This window comes from Gallinula chloropus (genome assembly GCF_964237585.1).
Source record: "Gallinula chloropus genome assembly, chromosome: 2".
NCBI classification, from domain to species: domain Eukaryota; kingdom Metazoa; phylum Chordata; class Aves; order Gruiformes; family Rallidae; genus Gallinula; species Gallinula chloropus.
In genome coordinates this window covers 23765304-23782609 of record NC_140086.1, presented here as the reverse complement: position 1 = coordinate 23782609, position 17306 = coordinate 23765304, and the positions used below count along the sequence as shown (strand labels likewise).

The following is a 17306-nucleotide window of genomic DNA, read 5'->3' as shown; positions in this document are numbered from 1 at the left end:
CAGTCCTGTGTCTGTGTGGAACAGAATTGGTACTTGAGACAGGAGAAGGCTCCTCCATGATCACACACAAGTAACATACTCCATACTGAAACGTGGGATTTATTTTCCTCCTATACTCATGGTCAGATTTTCTGAAATCCTGTTGCTTCCATTGGTGCCACGGGCGTAGCCGCGGCCTCATTTCTGTGCAGTTTCCAAAGCTGTACACGTGCATTTCGGGTATTTATAGAGAGATGCTGATCTGGTCTTTCCCTGCATGCATACCTCACTTGCCAACTCTGTACACTGTTTCTTTTTTACTCATCATTTGGGTTTGTTTTACAGTCAAACCCCATAGTACAAAAGGAGAGGTTGAGTTTCTAGCTAATTAAGAGTGAAACTGTGGGCAAAAGTGGTCCACAGTGTGAATGTTTCTCCCTGTAACCAGCAAGGAGTGGTGATACAGGTGGTGATAGTCTACAGCAGGAAACTGAGTTATCCTGGCTGTTCACCCGCAACACCCCAGGTGAGGCAGATACACTAGTATCTGAGTACCTCAGCCTGGTCTAGGTCTTTCCCCCATGCTACCCACACAGCAGTGCACAAGCCACCCCTTGCTTTTCTAGCTGAAAACAAGCAGATTTAAATATTAAGAAATAAGATTTGCTTCAGTGGAACTTCTCTTCAGGAAAATACATAAGCATATATTTAATGACTACTTAAATCCCACTCAAAGCTTGAAATCAAAGTGTATTTTTGAAAGGGGTTACTGTGATAAAATGGTGAATTGTATTGATTAATGTTTGCTTGGAGAAAGAAGATGTTTTAATTTGAAGTTTGTGACACTTGTCAAAAGGCTGATTGTGTCAAGAGAGTTACAAAGGAGGGGAAAAAAATCAAGCAAAAAGCTTTCTGTGGTCTACAAATCCTGAGTCCTTCCCTCACCATCAGGTGAATTACATTTCTTGGACTGATCTCTTATGGAAGAGGGCCTCACTCTCCTGCATTTTAACCACATTAATCTGTCAAATGAAGGGTTGTTTGTCCCACCTTGGGCTCACCACTAACCCATCCATAAACCCTTGCAGCATCTGCACGAACAGCATTCCCACAGAGCTATGCTATATCCTGCTTGGTGCATATGCTCTCATTTTGCCCTTAGCAGTGTGCAAGACCATTGCTGCCCTGTGGGAGGGGGCAGGAGTTGCCCCAAAGCCTACTAAAAGGGTGTATCAGGCTGCTCCTACATTGCAAAGGAGCGCAAGAATCCATGTCTCATAACCAGTGAATGGGGTCTGGAGAGCTCTGCTCAAATATGCTGATGAGCATTGCTTGTCTCAAATTAGCAAAACTTGCAATGGAAATCCCTCATCCTTTTCTAATTAAGTTGGCTTCTACTTAGAAGTTAATAAAATTCTATTTAAAAGTATTACTGGTATCAGCCAGATCTAACGCTATAGTTGCCTACAAAGCAATGTAGTGGCTCTCTGTTAATAGACTCAATCATTTCATATTCGTAGATGTAACTGTGAGGCATACTCTGGGAAATGGTAGCCTGACATGATAGGCTATTTCTGCAAAGTGAAATACAGCACAGAGCTCGTGAATTTTCCCTCTTTGCAACTTACTCCTGCACCTTCTTCCTTGGGTTGGGTGGTCCATGGTGTCAGCAAAGAGGCATTAGTTTTGCTCTGAGCATTGAGCAAGGAGGATGACCCTTGCTGCAGGATGCAGGTTTCTCCCATGTGCACTCCAAGGGTGAGCACGCTCCTTCTAGAGCTTCCCAAAACTGACAGCCCACTGGCCAGGGACAGACTGCAACAGCCCATCCCCAGGATACCCAGCAACCCTTCAACTTTGTATATAAGTGGTTCCATTCCTGGGTTTAGTCCTGTTTTCATTCCATAACACGCTGGCTGGCTGAACAGGTGCGTGGGGTTGGAGTATCCCATGTCCCAGCCAGGTCAGCAAGGTGTTAATCTGCAGTGTTGTGCAGCCCTTTTCCATCACCTCATGCTGTCCTATCACCACCTCAGAACAAGGAATGGCAAGGAGACTGTGGAAAAGGAAAAAAAAAACAAAGAAAAGCTATTTGTAAAGGATTATTGTAGTGTTATTGATCAGAAAAAACACAAAAAGCATCTCTTCCATCTGTACGCGCTGCCCCGCCCTCCAGCTTTTCATCACTTCACACAGTGGCAAAGATAATTTGTTAAAAATACTACAGCAAGGGAGTTGCAGGCCCAGCCTGGAGCACTGGCTTCCCCTGGTCTCGGCAGGGAAGGGCTGCCAGGGGGACACTCCTCCCCAGGGCAGATACCACGGGGCCACAGCACTCGTGGCCGCTCTGCTCATCGCGTTGCCAGTAATACTTGGTTGTTGTTTTCATAGTCCATCCCAGCCTCTCCCTTATGTCCACTGTGGTTCCCGCTTTTTATACTACACAACTGGAGTTCTCAACCTGCCAGGGCTGAAATGTGGGACAGATTCAACAAGAATAATAGATTTTCCGGGAGCTTACAATGATAGTATGAGATTAATTCATTTCATATGAGTAACATTTTCTCTTCTGTTCAGTTTCATGATTCAGCCTTCCACAGGAGTGACTGGGAGGGGTTACTAGAAAACAAGAAAGCATCTGGATAGCAGGAGTCTGCAGCGATGAGATGGGAATGAGGAGGGCAGTGCAGATCAAGGGCCCTCAGCGGGAGAGCAAGAGGCCAGGCTGTCCATCTTTCAGTCTCCTGGCCCTGTCATGCCTTGTGTTGCCCTGACAGTGCCAGTTGAAATTCATGATACCAGGGCTCAAAGAGCAGGCAGCTCCCACTGAATGCGTACTGCCATTTCTGAATCCCTTGCTCTGGGCTGCTGGGGAAAAAAAAAAGAAAGAAAAAAAGTTAAACAGCACTATTTCCCTAATAAATCTGCTGCCAACCAGGCTGAGAAACACACGACCTGCAAACAGCTTTCCAGCAACAGATTGCTGCGTGCTCGGCCATCCAGCAAGCTGCTGGCAACCTTGCATTTATATAGGAAACCAGATCCGCAGATACCTCTCCTGGGATATGCATAAGGAATACTCCCCTATGAGTAACCTAATCAGCATGTAGATGTCATTGCTGTTTACACAACTGTACTGAGCCAAAGACATTTGTCTGGCTTCCACTGCACTCTGAGAGAAAATGATCAGCTTAGAAGGGTTGGGGTGGATGTAAAATAACTTCTTAAGCACTTGTCAAAAATCTGCATCCCCTTTCCTAACACTCCATCAAGCAATTGACCTCCACACTCCGGTAAAGCAGTACATTGTATCAGTGTAAACTCCCTGTCACAGTTCTATCACATAAGGATGTGAAATCACAACGCTGCCTTATAGCGTCTAAAACCAACCCAGGGATCTGAACTTGCAGTCCCGTTCCTCCGTAGCTGCGAGGCTCTAGCATCCGCCTCCCCAGCACACTTTTAGCAGAAATACGGGAAGCTCCTGGAAGGAAGTCATTCTAAAGCTATTTGTGGGTTTGCCAAAAGGATTTCTTTGATTTACGAAGTATGAAAGATTGCCATTTCTGAATTCATAGTGGATGAGTTATTTCCCGTGTTTTGCTCAAAGGAAGTTCATAATGCGACGAATTCTAGTGTGAAAAAGAGAATTAAGGAATAACCTTTTCACAACTGCTGCTTCTGCAGTTTTTGCAGCCGTAACATGTGTCTTGTTTCTCCACACAGGCTGGGTTGTTGGATCATTGGAAATTCTGGGAAGCCCAGCTAGCCTGGTGAGAAGCATAGGGAACGGCATAGCAGATTTCTTTAGGCTCCCCTATGAAGGGCTGACCAGAGGCCCAGGAGCATTTGTCAGTGGAGTTTCCAGAGGAACAACATCATTTGTAAAACACATTTCCAAAGGTAGAGCTTTCACTTTGTTGCTCCAACCGCTGCTTTGTTGTTGTGCGTTGTTAAAGGATGTGTTACAGTTTTAAACAATATTGCTTGCAGCTTTGTTTGGCTTGCTAGGCTGCAGCGAAATGCTGGGAGGGTAACAAAGCTCACACAGAACATCCTATGTATTAAACAGATCACCGCTTAACTACAGTGTGTAAGAATGTTTCAGAAACTTCAGAATTTTAAACCTCCCGGTGGGAAATGGAGGTTGGCTCAGCCAGCATTTCATGTGATAACTGCAGAAATATTAAAGGTGTTCTGTACTTCTGCTAACCATCAGAAATTCTACACGGGGTCGCCTCAGCATATTTATTATTTTCTTCTCTTTTTTTTTTTTTCGAAAAAGAAAAAGAAAAAAAACCAACCCAGTCGATACAGTTGTCATAACTGTGTAAGTACGTGGATGGTTTTTGACAGCGGGGCTGGGCCGGCCCGCGAACAGGAGCAGCTTTTGTTTGCGAAGTCTGTATAAACAGTGCCATCGCGTGGTCCCAGCCGCCCGGCAGAGACCGCGGCGCGGCCGCCCAGCCGCTGGCTGCTGCTCCAGCATCCCTCAGGACACATCTTCCCGGGCTCCTTCTGTAAATACTTGTTTACCTTTCCGTCGTTTCCTCTCCGTTTACAGGAGTTTGGGAACTGGGGAAGGATGTTCGGATGAGTTGCTTTTCCCGCCAGCCAGGCAAACCTGGTGCAGGCTAATGTAAAAGGCGTGACGTGGACCGTAGCAGCAGTGTGGTGATGCTTAACAAACAGTAAAGCATGTTACACATGGGCGACTTTAACAATTCACTTGCTGTTGTGCTCGTGAGCTCAGTATTTCAGTGAGGCATACATCGTCTCCATGTTTTAAATTAAAGCATTTTGTTCCAGACCCAAGTATCTATCTCTGTGTATTTAGGTACGCTGACGTCAATTACCAATCTGGCAACAAGTCTTGCTCGGAATATGGATAGGCTGTCACTGGATGAGGAGCATTACAACAGACAAGAAGAATGGAGAAGACAGCTTCCAGAGAGCCTGGGAGAAGGACTGAGGCAGGGGCTCTCTCGTTTAGGCATTAGCCTTCTAGGTAATGTACTATTAAATATCAAGTTGAGTGATAATACTGTTTTCTGATCTGCTCACCAGCCTTTTCTACATGTGAGTTCTAATTGGAAAATCTGTTTTGGTGTTTTCTTGTGAAATAGCCTCGCAGTATCTGTATGAGATACCCTTTTGTTTCATTGAGCTTTAGTGACTTGTGTGTGTGTTTTTTGCTGATAAAATAATTGCAGATATAGAACAAGTTCACACTCTTAACTGTGAAGTAATATTTTCATTGGTACATGATGTGTTTCTGGGAAGAAAAGAATAATTCTGCCTTGGGCAGGGTGACTTGTAACTAGGTCAGCACAAAGACGTCATCCCGCTCATGTTTACTTTCCCGTGAATTACAGAAATGCCTTCTGAACCTGCTTGGTTGTGCTGCACTGTATCGGGGCTGCTTCCTTTTGTTTGAAAACCACTTGAACTTAGTGCAGATGTTAAGTAAGCTTTGATGAGGAATTCTGCTTTAACAAAGAGACACAGATCATCCTAATTCGGTGTAATTGTATTCGTTGAGCAGCCCAGGTGCCTTGGTTAAAACCGTAGATTACTCTGGCCATTTCAAAATAGTACCTAAAAATTTGAAAGCTTAACCTGCACTGGAAAAAAAATCTCTGTGAGAAGTTTTGCCATAAGGGGCTGGATTTTCTAGGTTACTTCTACTTGTCACACAGCAAAGGAATGCAGAACTGTATTGTTTGGCAGGGTTCCTCAGTGCGTATTAAAGAGTATGAATCCCTTAGAGATCAAAGTGACCAAAAGCAGTCCAGTGCAAAAGGTTAGAAGAGCCGAAGCTTGAAAGGATTTGTCCTCTTTCCTAATCTTCAGTAGTGTACACAACTCCTAAATTTGCAACCGCAACCCTGAAAGCCCCAAAGAGGAAGTGGTAAAAATGTTACAAGTTTGGGTTAAGTTACTGGAAATTATTTTAAGCAATAACATTAGATGATGTGAAGCACTGTCATTTGATAATGCCTGTAAACCGGCAAGCGAGTGTCCTGGGAGAAATGTACATAAAGAAGAAATTTAATATATTAGTAGCTACTATCCCAATAGTAAGCTGTTACTGGTGTTGCAAATCAAAGTCACTTTGGAGAAGGTTTTATTTTTCCTTCTTGTTTTATTGGGCTAAGGGCAGTCAGGTTGAGTAGCTTGATGAAAGATTACACTTTTAGAAGCTCTGTGTCAGCCTGGTGTATGTATGCACGTGCTGGTGGAATGCTTTGGCAATCCTGGCTCAGTCATTAGTAAGGCAGTGGGATGATGTGGTGGCTATGCCCTTTACCAATGCACCAGCGCCCTTCAGAGCTGAAAGCATCAGCTGTACAGCCTGAATGAAGGAGCAAAGCTTTGTAGCTTTGGCTGTAGCGAGGCAGTGTCTACTGTTCAGGAAAGCCAGGAGCTCATAACATGCATGCACAGCTACGCTGTGCCTCTGCCTCCCTGCGCACAAGGCTTTGGTTGTTTGCAGGAGTATGCCTGCCTTAACAACAAAAACAAACCAGAAAAAACCTCAAAGATCTAGAATTTCAGTGTCCCTGATTTCTTAAGACATCAGGCTTCATGTTAGAAACTGTGAAGCTCATATTAGAATTTAAACAGCTCCTCCACAAAGATAGGATCTTGTTCTTAGTCCTGTTGTTATTATCTAGCTTCCTCCCTGCTAAATACCACCGCTTTCAGCAGTGAAGGCAGAAAGCAGCTGGATAAATGGCTGTGGGTACTGTATAGCTGGACTTGACAAGTATGGGACCTCTCACTAAGGGAGGAATCAGAAATATTCTGGTGAATTTATATCAGGCATGGGGTTTTTTAGAAGCGTGTTTTCTCTGTATACAGAGCAGCGTTCAAGTAAATTGTGCTGAGACCTAAAGAATGAATAGACCTACATTTCAGTTTTTACAGACACGTTAGAAAGGTGTTTGTCCTGATCATTGAATTTAAAGAATATTGTGCCTTTCCCCAAAAAACCCAGATGTAGTTGAAAGGAGGTACTACTGTGCTGCTTTCTTTCACCTGCACTTCAGAGTAAACATGAGCATGCTTACTCTAAAAACACTTCCAGGTTCTTAATACATTACGAAATGAAGCAGAGCTGCTGTGTTATTTTACTTCACAAGAGTTCCGATGAGCACAGAAATGCAGAGAGCAAGACTTGGAAGCCATAATTTCTGTGATTTTCTAGTTGCAAAATTGGGAAGTGTGAAAAAGATTTCAAGGATAGTCACAGTACTGCCGTGATTGTAAAAGCCGTCTGACTCATGCAAGTAGCGTGAAGAATCGCAAATACAGATTTCGTGCTTCGGCACAGGCACGTAAGAGCCCTCAGTTCACCGATACGTTGTGGTATCTACATAGAAAGAGCTGCAGTTCTGATTTTTCTGAAAATCTGGCTCCTGGTGGCCCTGGTTCAGCGAAGCACTTAAGCACACGCTTAAGTGCTTCGCTGAATCAAGGCCAAAATCATGTACTCGTCTCCTCCTCAGTGCAAGTTGTTCCCTGTGGTACATTCTTAAGTGCTTTGTCTTGTCTCGTTATAAATGACTCAAGCACTGTAAGGGTGTTGTTTGATTTGATTTTTATCTTTGGCAGGCTATCGTCTTCTTTCTAGTTTGGGGGAGACTTCTGGGTCATTTTAGTAACATTTGTGTGTGAAAAGAAGCAAAAGCTTTTATGATAGGTGTGTTTTTTCTTTTATATGATCAGACAAAAATACCTAGATGATCGTCTCTCCCTACCAAGGAACTTTCTTTTGGGTTTTGCATAACAGGGTCAAGCTTAAAGTAGTAATTTATAACTCTGTAAAGGAGAATACTGAAACTATAGGCTTTATTTTCAACTACTGGTCCTAGTGAAAAATATCGTACAGAAGTAGCTCCTGCAGGGAAACTGAGCATTTCTGAGTAACCAAAAAGCTGATGATTATTAGAAATGCCGTTTTCCACAACGGCAAAAGCCCTCGACATTTCTGGTACTCCTGCCTGCTCTTGGGGAAAGTGAACTGATAGTCATACTGACTGACAGAGTAACTTTCTGGGTAAAGCCCAGATTTGAGAAGCTCAAATTTATGTTTAATAAGGATGGTGGTTGTTGTTCTCGCTGTGTGGCAGTCACTGAATCAGGGACACTCTACATTTGCCTATATACAAGCCAGAGACTAAAAGCAAATGCTAATCCAAAGGTGTGTGCTGTTCCAAACGTTTATTCTGCAGATATATTAATGGATGTCAGCAGGTGCTCTTGCCTTTTAGTTGTATTTATGTATGCATGTATTTTTTTTCTGCTGTGATGAGATTATGCTTCAGCCATACTTTCAGTATGAAACACTTTGCAGCAATCCTAAATTCAAGAAAGAAAAAGAAGCAAAATGGTTTCAGCTTGGCAGGCTTCAAAGTAAGGCCAGTTTCTCCTGGTGGGGGATTTTTTTCCCAATTATTTCTTGGTCTGAAAGAGTTTGTCACCAGCAACCCGAGCTTTGCTAAATTCTGTGAGCTGTGCTACCTTCTCCAAATGTTGTAAGTCTGTGCACAAAACAGTGGCTGCCGTAATCAAGTTCTTCTTGAAGTAATATAGTGATATACTCTGAACTATCTGAATTTTGTAGTTATCAAAGTATCTTTTTTATAGTTACTGAGCAACATGTATTAACCAGAGCGCGCCCCAGATGATGTTTAGCAGATGTTACGGTGTTGCTGGAACCTCTTTGGTCCAGTAATGGAAGAATATGTTTTTGTTTTGTTGCTTTGGTGTTTAATTTTATTGAGGTTTTCTTTATACATACATAATCTCTGTGTACATATGTGGACATGCATATAAAATGGAATGCCTAGAGTAAGGAAGGAAAGACAATTGGAGAACGGCTTCATTTTTTATAAAAAAAAAGTACACAGGACATTACAGTGAAGGGAAAGGGACAGCAGGTTGTGTCTAGGCTGTGAGAATGAGAGTGGGAAAGGAGGAGCCACTATATGTTCCTGCTTTGCTTTTCTGATGTCCTACAAAAACCTGGGGCAGGAGACCTGTGTTAAGTCCATCCATCATGGTGCTCCTACCACTAACTTCATGTTACAAAGAAGGAAGCCACAGGAGTACCAGGGGACATCTGCTTTGCACAGTGTCTGGTGCTAGAAGAGATGCAGTGAACCTCATGTGTGTGTCACCATTATCTCAGTGCTGTTGGCTTTTGAAGCTGCTCAGCCTTTGACCTACCAGTTGGGGTTTTGTTAAATCTTTGCCCACATGTCACACAGGAAAGGAGGTTCCCCATGCAAGGGTAGTAGGACCGGATGCTCCTTAATGAAAGGAGTAAGGTTATAGTTGATTTATGGGCATGACCACAATGAACGAGTTCTGTCAGTGAGTTGCCATTTGAGATAAGAGATTACCAAGACTGAGCAGAGAGGGAAGAGAAGACCGTTCATTATAGTTTTTGCAAGTAGAAAGACAGGACTTGCAAAAGGATTTGAGGTATAAAAGGGCAATGACTTCAGAGTAAAGTTCAGGGCATGCATAAAATGGCAGAATAACAGAAAGTGTGGAAGTACTAAACAACTGGCTAATTAAGCTATATATTATTTGGGGTACTATATAAATAATCTTATATAACTCAGTCACAGCAGTTTCCATTCTGTTTCCTTGTCCTCTGGGCCTAATTCCAGCTGAGAAGTGCCTGGAGCATACCACAGGTCCTTTGGAGTAGGCTCTTATTTATTATTACCTTATAACATTGCTCAAGTGTATTGCAGTAAATAATTTACTAGTTCTAGGACTTAGGTGGATTACATTTAATAAGGCAATAACTTCTGTTCTGAAAGTGCAGTTGCTGTGGATGACCTTAATAGATAGGGTGAAGGAGGTCACAGGGTAACGTAATACTGCAGCTTAGCAGAACACCAAGTATTGTTTTATGCCTTCAAATGCATCACAATTGTACAAAAGAAAAGACTGGATGAACAATCCCAATTGTGCAATGCGGTGTTGGGGTATTATTTTAGTCAAGCAGCAGGAGCAGCTGGTAAGTGCTGGGAAACAGACTTGAATTGAAAATTGTATCATTTCCAGGGCATGGCATGAAGAAAGCTTCATGGTCTTTGTGGTACAAAGGCCGAACGTTCAGCTGCACGCTCAGCTTCAGAGCCTGAGATCAGTAAAAACTGGGTATCACATTAAAAACAGACCAGCATTATCCGGAGAAATAGTATATATACATTTATCAGTAAAACATACACATTTAGAAGTTCTCTTAGAGAAGAGGTCTCCCTCTTCATTTATGGGTAATGCAAGTTTCTTGAATAGATAGATGGTATCCCAGAGACAAGGATCTGGGGAAATGCATGCTGTGTCTCATCCTTGTCTTCTCTTTGGACAGAATACCAGTGTACAAGTACAATATTAGTTCTTCTTGTTCAAAGTCAGCAACTTCTCTATTTATCCAGTAACGGTAACTAGAACCATCTGAAAACTGGTTAGCAGCTAGCTGACTAGTGCCTGTCACACTGGTAAACACGTGGGGCCAAATACCTTGGCTGTGATTGTTCGAATCTGTGGAATTACGCCTGGATTTGCTTCCACATACAAAGCAGACTCTTCAAAGATGTCTGGGTTGCAGTAAAAATGCCTGGTTACCAAGGTGACACTCAGTCCTTCTCCTTCAATCGCTGGCTTATCTTGATATTTGCAGCTGAAGGTGCAACCCGTGCCAGCCAAGGAGCCTGCAGGCTTGCTTTCTCACTGAGCAAAGAACCTCGGATCAGGCAGACCGTTTTCTAACCGATGTCACTTTGTCCAATCCTTGTACTCTTAGCAATTTCCAAATAGCTTATCTATCAAAATTACAATAACTAGAGACATGTCTGTGGTTAAGTGGCTAGAGTAAACTCAAGATCAAAGAAATGTACCACCTCACATACCTGTTTACATTTAGGAAGATTTAAGTCGGAGTTCTCTGTTGATACTAAAAGCTGGGAAGGTCACTGTGTCACTTGTAAAAGTTTGACCTGTGCACATTAAAGTAAAATATGATCGTTTTCACAAAAAAGTAACAAAAAGTCTCAAAGTCTAATTCTGCTAATCTTAGTAATATATCAAAAGTTGCATTAGCTTATGAGCGTTTCTGCCAGTGGAAGAGGATATAAAAATGATCTATTGAATGCAGGCAGTTTTTATTCTCACAAAGTCAATCTCGGGCTTACGTGAAAATCTCATTTCCATAACAGCTCAAGTTTTCTAAAAGCGGATGGATTTTATTCCGAGCCTGGCGTTGTCAGAATTGCTACACAGAGTGAACTAAATTAAACTAACTCAGCAAAAGCATTTAGGGAAAATAGTTGCAAGATGAAAGTGTACTGTCAAGTTAAGTGATGTGAATGTTTAAAAACATATAAAATATTTTTTTTAAAAAGGAAGTTGAGATTTAACTTAAACTGAAGCTAAGGTATTGTTTAGCTAACTGGTTGCATGCTAAATAGCTGTATAAGGAGGGTGGGGTACAATCTGTAATCCAAGCAACATTCAGATCCAGTGGTAAGATTTCCTCTTATTCCTCTTAAATATTAAACTTCACTAATTACCGGGAACTCTTGTTTTTCCAGGTGCAGTCGCTGGGATTGTGGATCAGCCGATGCAGAATTTTCAGCGAGTGTCTGAGGCCCAGGCTTCGGCCGGGCACAAAGCCAGAGGGGTCATCTCGGGTGTGGGGAAAGGAATCATGGGCGTCTTCACAAAGCCCATCGGAGGGGCAGCTGAGCTCGTCTCCCAGACAGGTTATGGTGAGTTTCTCTATTTCCAACATCTCTCTTTAAATTTTAAAATGCTCTTCAGACAGACCCTGCTGTGTCTGACTTATCCAGCTCAGTAGCTGTGTGACTTAGAGGAAGATTTAGAAATGCCAGTGCTGAAGAGTTATAAATGTTGTGCTTGTTTTCTTAAAAACCCTCATGTTGTTCTTCTCTGTTCTGTTACCGATCAGCGTTGTACAGCCACAGAAACGCAGAATGCAGAAAGCATGAAGTAATTCTTGGAATACAGTAGAAGTAGTTACAGAAACATATGTGCTTACAAAAGAGTTTTTGACATAAAAGTAACAGTATATCTAATTAGAGCGTTATTTTGAGATTGCTTTGTTATGGCAAGGAAAGAGTTGTGTTCTACACAAAGAGAGAATTACGTTCCTGGGAGAAAGAAGTGAGTCGTTTAGTGAGACCATCCCCTTTAAACCAAAGAGTGTTGAGAAGACAGTCCCATTTTTGGATACTCGGGTAACCTTTTGACAACCAGGGGTGGGTTTTCCAGCTAGACTGAGCACTTAGTGGCAGTGGTGGTAAATCCTTTCAGATTTATGTGACTACTTCTGGATGACCAAAACCTGTAAAAGTTAAAAATGAAGTATCACAATACACTAATTTCTTTGTTTCCAGTGTCAGTAAACACCAAGCCTGCTGGTGACAGACGGGGTACACCTGTCTCCAAGAGGGAAAAGGATCTTTGCACAGGAGTTAGCAGGGCTCACTGAAAAAGCTTTAAACTAGATTTGAAGGGGGAAGGGGATAAAAGCAGGCTTGCTAGAGATAAGCCTAGAGGCAGCATGCCAATGTTTGAGGGATGGTGTGCTAGCAAGGACCTTCGGTCTGCTCTCAGAGGAGGCAGGGGATAGAGATCCATGTGGGAGCAAAGATGCAAGGGTTATTGATGGGTTAGAAACCACGGAAGTGCCTGAGAATGGTCATGTAGGAATTAGGGCTTCTCCATGCAAAAAAAGGTGGCAGGATCAGTAGCCCAACTAAAGCGCATCTGCACCAATGCATGCAGCATGGGCAGCAAACAGGAACAGCTGGAAGCCATTGTGTGGCAGGAAAACTATGATATAGTTGCCATCACAGAAACATGATGACTCACAACTGGAGCGCTGCAATGGATAACTGTAAAGTCTTGAGGAGGGATAGGCGAGGAGGGAGACACAGTGGGATGGCCCTTTATGTTAAGGAGTCTTTTGTTTAGAGCTTAATGACGGTGATGATAGGGTTGAGTGTTAATAGGCCAATCGTGGCAGGAGTCTGTTATAGACCAGCCAACCAGGATGAAGAGGCTAGCAAAATATTTTATAAGCAACTGGGAGAAGTCTCACAATCACTAGACCTTGTTCTGATGGGGGATTTCAACTTATCAGACAGACGTCTGCTGGAAATACAAGGCAGCAGAGAGGAACCAGACCAGGAGATTCCTGAAGTGCATAGAAGAGAACCTCCTAGCATAGCTGGCAAGGCAGCCAACTAGAGAAGGTGCCCCACTGAACCTGTTCTTTGTGAACAGAGAAAGATTTGTGAGTGATGTGATGGTTTGAGACCATCGTGGTCATGAGGATCAGGAACTGATAGAGTTTTCAGATCTCGGAGAAGTAAGGAGGGGGTCAGCATAACTGCTACCTTGGACTTGTGGAGGGCAGACTTCGGCCTGTGTAGCAGCCTGGTTGGCAGAGCCCTTTGAGAGGCAGTCCTGGGGGGCAAAGGAGTCCAGGAAGGCCTAACGTTGTTCAAGAAGGAAATCTTGACCAGGCTGTCCCCATGTGCCGAAAGTTGAGCCAGTGGGGAAGACTGGCCTGGCTGAACAGGGAGCTTTGGCTGGAACTCAGGAAAGAAGGGAGAGTTTATGGCCTTTGGAAGAAGGGGCAGGCAACTCCGGAGAACTGCAAAGATGTTGTTAGACTATACAGGGAGAAATTAGAAGGGCCAAAGCCCAGCTACAGCTTAATCTGGCTACTGCTGTAAAAGGCAATAAATTATGTTTCTCTAAATACAAAAGGATGGCTAAGGAGAATCTCCAGTCTTTATTGGATGCAGGAGGAAACACAGCAACAAAAGATGAGGAAACAGCTGAGGTACTTAGTGCCTTCTCTGTCTCAGTCTTTAGGAGTAAGACCAGTTTTCTCAGGGTACCCAATACCCTGAGCTGGAAGACAGGGACAGGGAGCAGAAGGGAGCCCACGTAATCCAAGGGGGAATGGTCAGCGACCTGCTGCACCAGTTAGATATGCACGAGTCTGTGGGCCTCAGTGGGATCCACCCAAAGGGTACTGGTAGTAGTGCTCACCAAGCCACTTTCCAGCATTTATCAGCAGTTCTGGCTAACCAGGGAGGTTAAACAGTGTGACACCATCCACAAGACAGGCTAGGAGAAGGATTTGAGGAACTCCAGGTCTGTCAGTCTGACCTCAATGCCAGTGTAGGTTACGGACCAGATCATCTTGAGTGCCAACATGTGACACATGCAGGACAACCATGTGATCAGGCCCAGTCAGCATGGGTTTATGAAAGGCAGGTCCTAACTGACCAACCTCATCTCCTTCTATGAGAAGATGACCCACGTGGTGGGTGGGAGAAAGGCTGTGGATGTGGTTTTACTTGGGCTTTAGTAAAGCCTTTGACACCATTTCCCACAGCATTCTCCTGGGGAAGCTGCTCATGGTTTGGATGGCTGTACCCCACTGGGTATAAAGTTGTCTGGATGGCTGGGCCCAAAGAGCTGGGATGAACGGAGTTGAATCCTGTTGGCAGCCAGTCACAAGTGGTGTTCCCCAGGGCTCAGTACTTAGGCCAGGTCTCTTTAACATCTTTATTAATGATCTGGACAAAGGGATGGAGTACATCCTGAGTAAGTGTATAGGTAACACCAAGTTGTGCAGGAGTGTTGATCTGCTTGAGGGTAGGAAGTCTCTATAGCGAGAAACAGGCTGAACCGATGGGCTCAGACCAACTGTGTGAGATTCAACAAGGGTCATTGTGGGGTCCCAGAACTGGGTCACAGCAACCCCATGCAATGCTACAGGCTTGGGAAAGAGCAGCTGAAGAGCTGCTCTGCAGAAAAGGACCTGGGGGCATTGGTCAACAGCCGGCTGAACATGAGTCAGCAGCGTGCTCAGGAAAAAAATTCTTCACCCAAAGGGTTGTCAATCATTGGAACAGGCTGCCCAAGGAAGTGGTTGAGTCGCCATTCCTGGAGGTATTGAAAAGACATGTAGATGCGGCGCTTAGGGACATGGTTTAGTGGTGGACTTGGCTGTGTTAGGTTTACAGTTGCACTCTATGATCTTAAACATCTTTTCCAAACTAAACAAATCTATGATTCTATAAAATCAAAGCCATTGGTCTGGATATTTAAGTGGGAGGCAGGGGGCCACTCAGGGAAGAAAAGCAGGGAGACCTGTTGATACAAGGACAAGATGTCAATAATTTTGTTTCACTAATTACGCCAAATGAACCTTGAAGATTTAAGCCTTTAATTGCCAGCAAAACTTATGTTTGTGATGTGTTGATTAGAATAAGAGCAGTTCTAGTGCTTAAGTGTAGGATGCTGTTCCCAGGCTTCCCACTACATTCAGAACTCATTCCTTGAAACAATCTATGTAAAGAAATAATGAAACATTTATTATAAATTTTTCAAATTAACTTTATCTTGTTTGTAAAACCCATGTCAGTAAAATCAGAACCTTTTGCTGCCCGTGGCATCATTCTTTCTAGATTTAATTCCGCTGCAGTCTTTATCAAGAAGCTGGTAACAGTAGAGGGACACTTTTCATTGCCGATACGGTATACAAGACATCATGTTTTCCATGAGCATGTGACAAAAAGAGTTAGCCAGGAAAAAACATAAAAACTGTATCAATAATAGCTGACAGTGCGTGAGAGGAAAACACACAAGAGTTCAAGTAACTCTTACCCACAACTGGATTGGAAGTGGGACCGTGCCTCTTGGGGGGGACCGAGGGGTGGGGGACCACACAGAAATAAACACATGTTCTCTCTTTCTCCATCTGTAAATAACATTTTCACTCACATAATGCTGAGAACCTCGGTAAGCCAACTGTTACAACTGGGATGCTGCTTTTAAGTATTACCATCAACATGTGTGCTAAAAATTAAAGGGTTTTTTTCAGCGCTGATGTTTTGTTTAAATTATTATCCATTGTGTAAAGAGGAATCTAAGTTATTGACACCCTTATGCAAAAATGCCCTTTGCTTCAGTAGAATGCTTAATTAGACAAAAGAAAACTTCTTTGTTTATTTAAAGAGTAACTTTGCACTAAACTGTGTAATGCTGGTTCTTGCAGCTTAACCTACTTCCTGTCTGTTTTGTTAAATTTTTTTTAAAATACTCAATTTGTGAATTTTTTTTTTTGCAACCCACTCTCTCTTTCTGGTGACCATACCTCATCTTTAAAAGTTTATAAGCCATCTGAGAGCATACATACTGTATCATCTTCTGGTTTAGGTAGTCTATTTAGGAACCTGTTTAACTGCTTCTTGTAGTCTCCGTTCTGCCCTGGCACTAAGAAGAATTCACATTGAACCAGATGCCCTGGGAGATCTCATAAGTGTGTATGGATCCATGTTCAACAGCTGGATTAAGTAACTGAACATTTAAATAGAGTATCTAGGCAAACACACCTTCTAATTTGTACGGATGGTGACATGTATATGGAAGTACTTTAATATTAAGCAAGAAAGTTAACAGCGGTCTTGATTTTTTTCTACATAAATCCTAAGTGATGTGTCCGATCCTGCTCTGGAATGATGGCCCTCAGGAGCATTATGTTTCTCTTGATTGCAAGTGGATGGCTGATTTCGCGAACACACGGTGGGGTATTTTTGGTTCTGGCTAATGCAGGATCACCAGGGTTAAGTGCACAACTCTTGCATTGTAATATTTAATGAATTATCTTGACTACGGCTTCCAAAGATGTGACATCATCTTGGATCTGCACTATTTTATAAACGGCTCTATGCAGATGACATCACTGCAACATGTAACTGTTTTGTAGAAAACAACTACTAAAAAACTGAAATTCTCTTACCACAGGTATTTTGCACGGAGCTGGACTTTCTCAGCTTCCCAAGCAGCGCGCTCGTCCAAATGATCAACATGTTGAGCAGGCTCCAAATAGCCACGTCAAATACGTCTGGTAAAATTATTTAGACACTTGCTCATTTTTACATCCACATTGTTTATTAATAGGCTCTGGCCTGCGGTCAAGTTAACGGGCTGCTTCCCTAGGAAAGGCTGAGTTATGGCAGTTTGTTTAGGAACATTAAACACAAAGGTAGTGCATAGAAACCCAATCTGCAAATGATGGGCTGCTGATCTGCTTCCAGCTCTGGAACTACAGAGCTGATCTTTATTTAATGGCATTCAGTGAGTTCTTACTTATTTATCATTGCACTGAGCCCAAGAAAAATACTGCACATCTCCAGAAACAGCTGTTAGTGAAGATAGCTTTATTTTCTGCAGTGAATTTGTAAACCACTTCTCAG

General features: G+C 43.0%; 1 protein-coding gene across 1 annotated transcript in view; it reads left to right on the top strand.

Annotated features, from left to right (window-relative positions):
• The window catches only part of VPS13B (vacuolar protein sorting 13 homolog B), a gene marked incomplete at both ends in the record, with an annotated part of 442808 nt that overhangs the window by 416639 nt on the left and 8863 nt on the right, over positions 1 to 17306 (top strand). Inside the window, 4 exons of the mRNA XM_084260382.1 lie at positions 3706 to 3882; positions 4817 to 4987; positions 11595 to 11771; positions 16855 to 16957. Coding sequence (XP_084116508.1) covers positions 3706 to 3882; positions 4817 to 4987; positions 11595 to 11771; positions 16855 to 16957 — 628 coding nt within the window. The remainder of the gene's footprint in view (positions 1 to 3705; positions 3883 to 4816; positions 4988 to 11594; positions 11772 to 16854; positions 16958 to 17306) is intronic.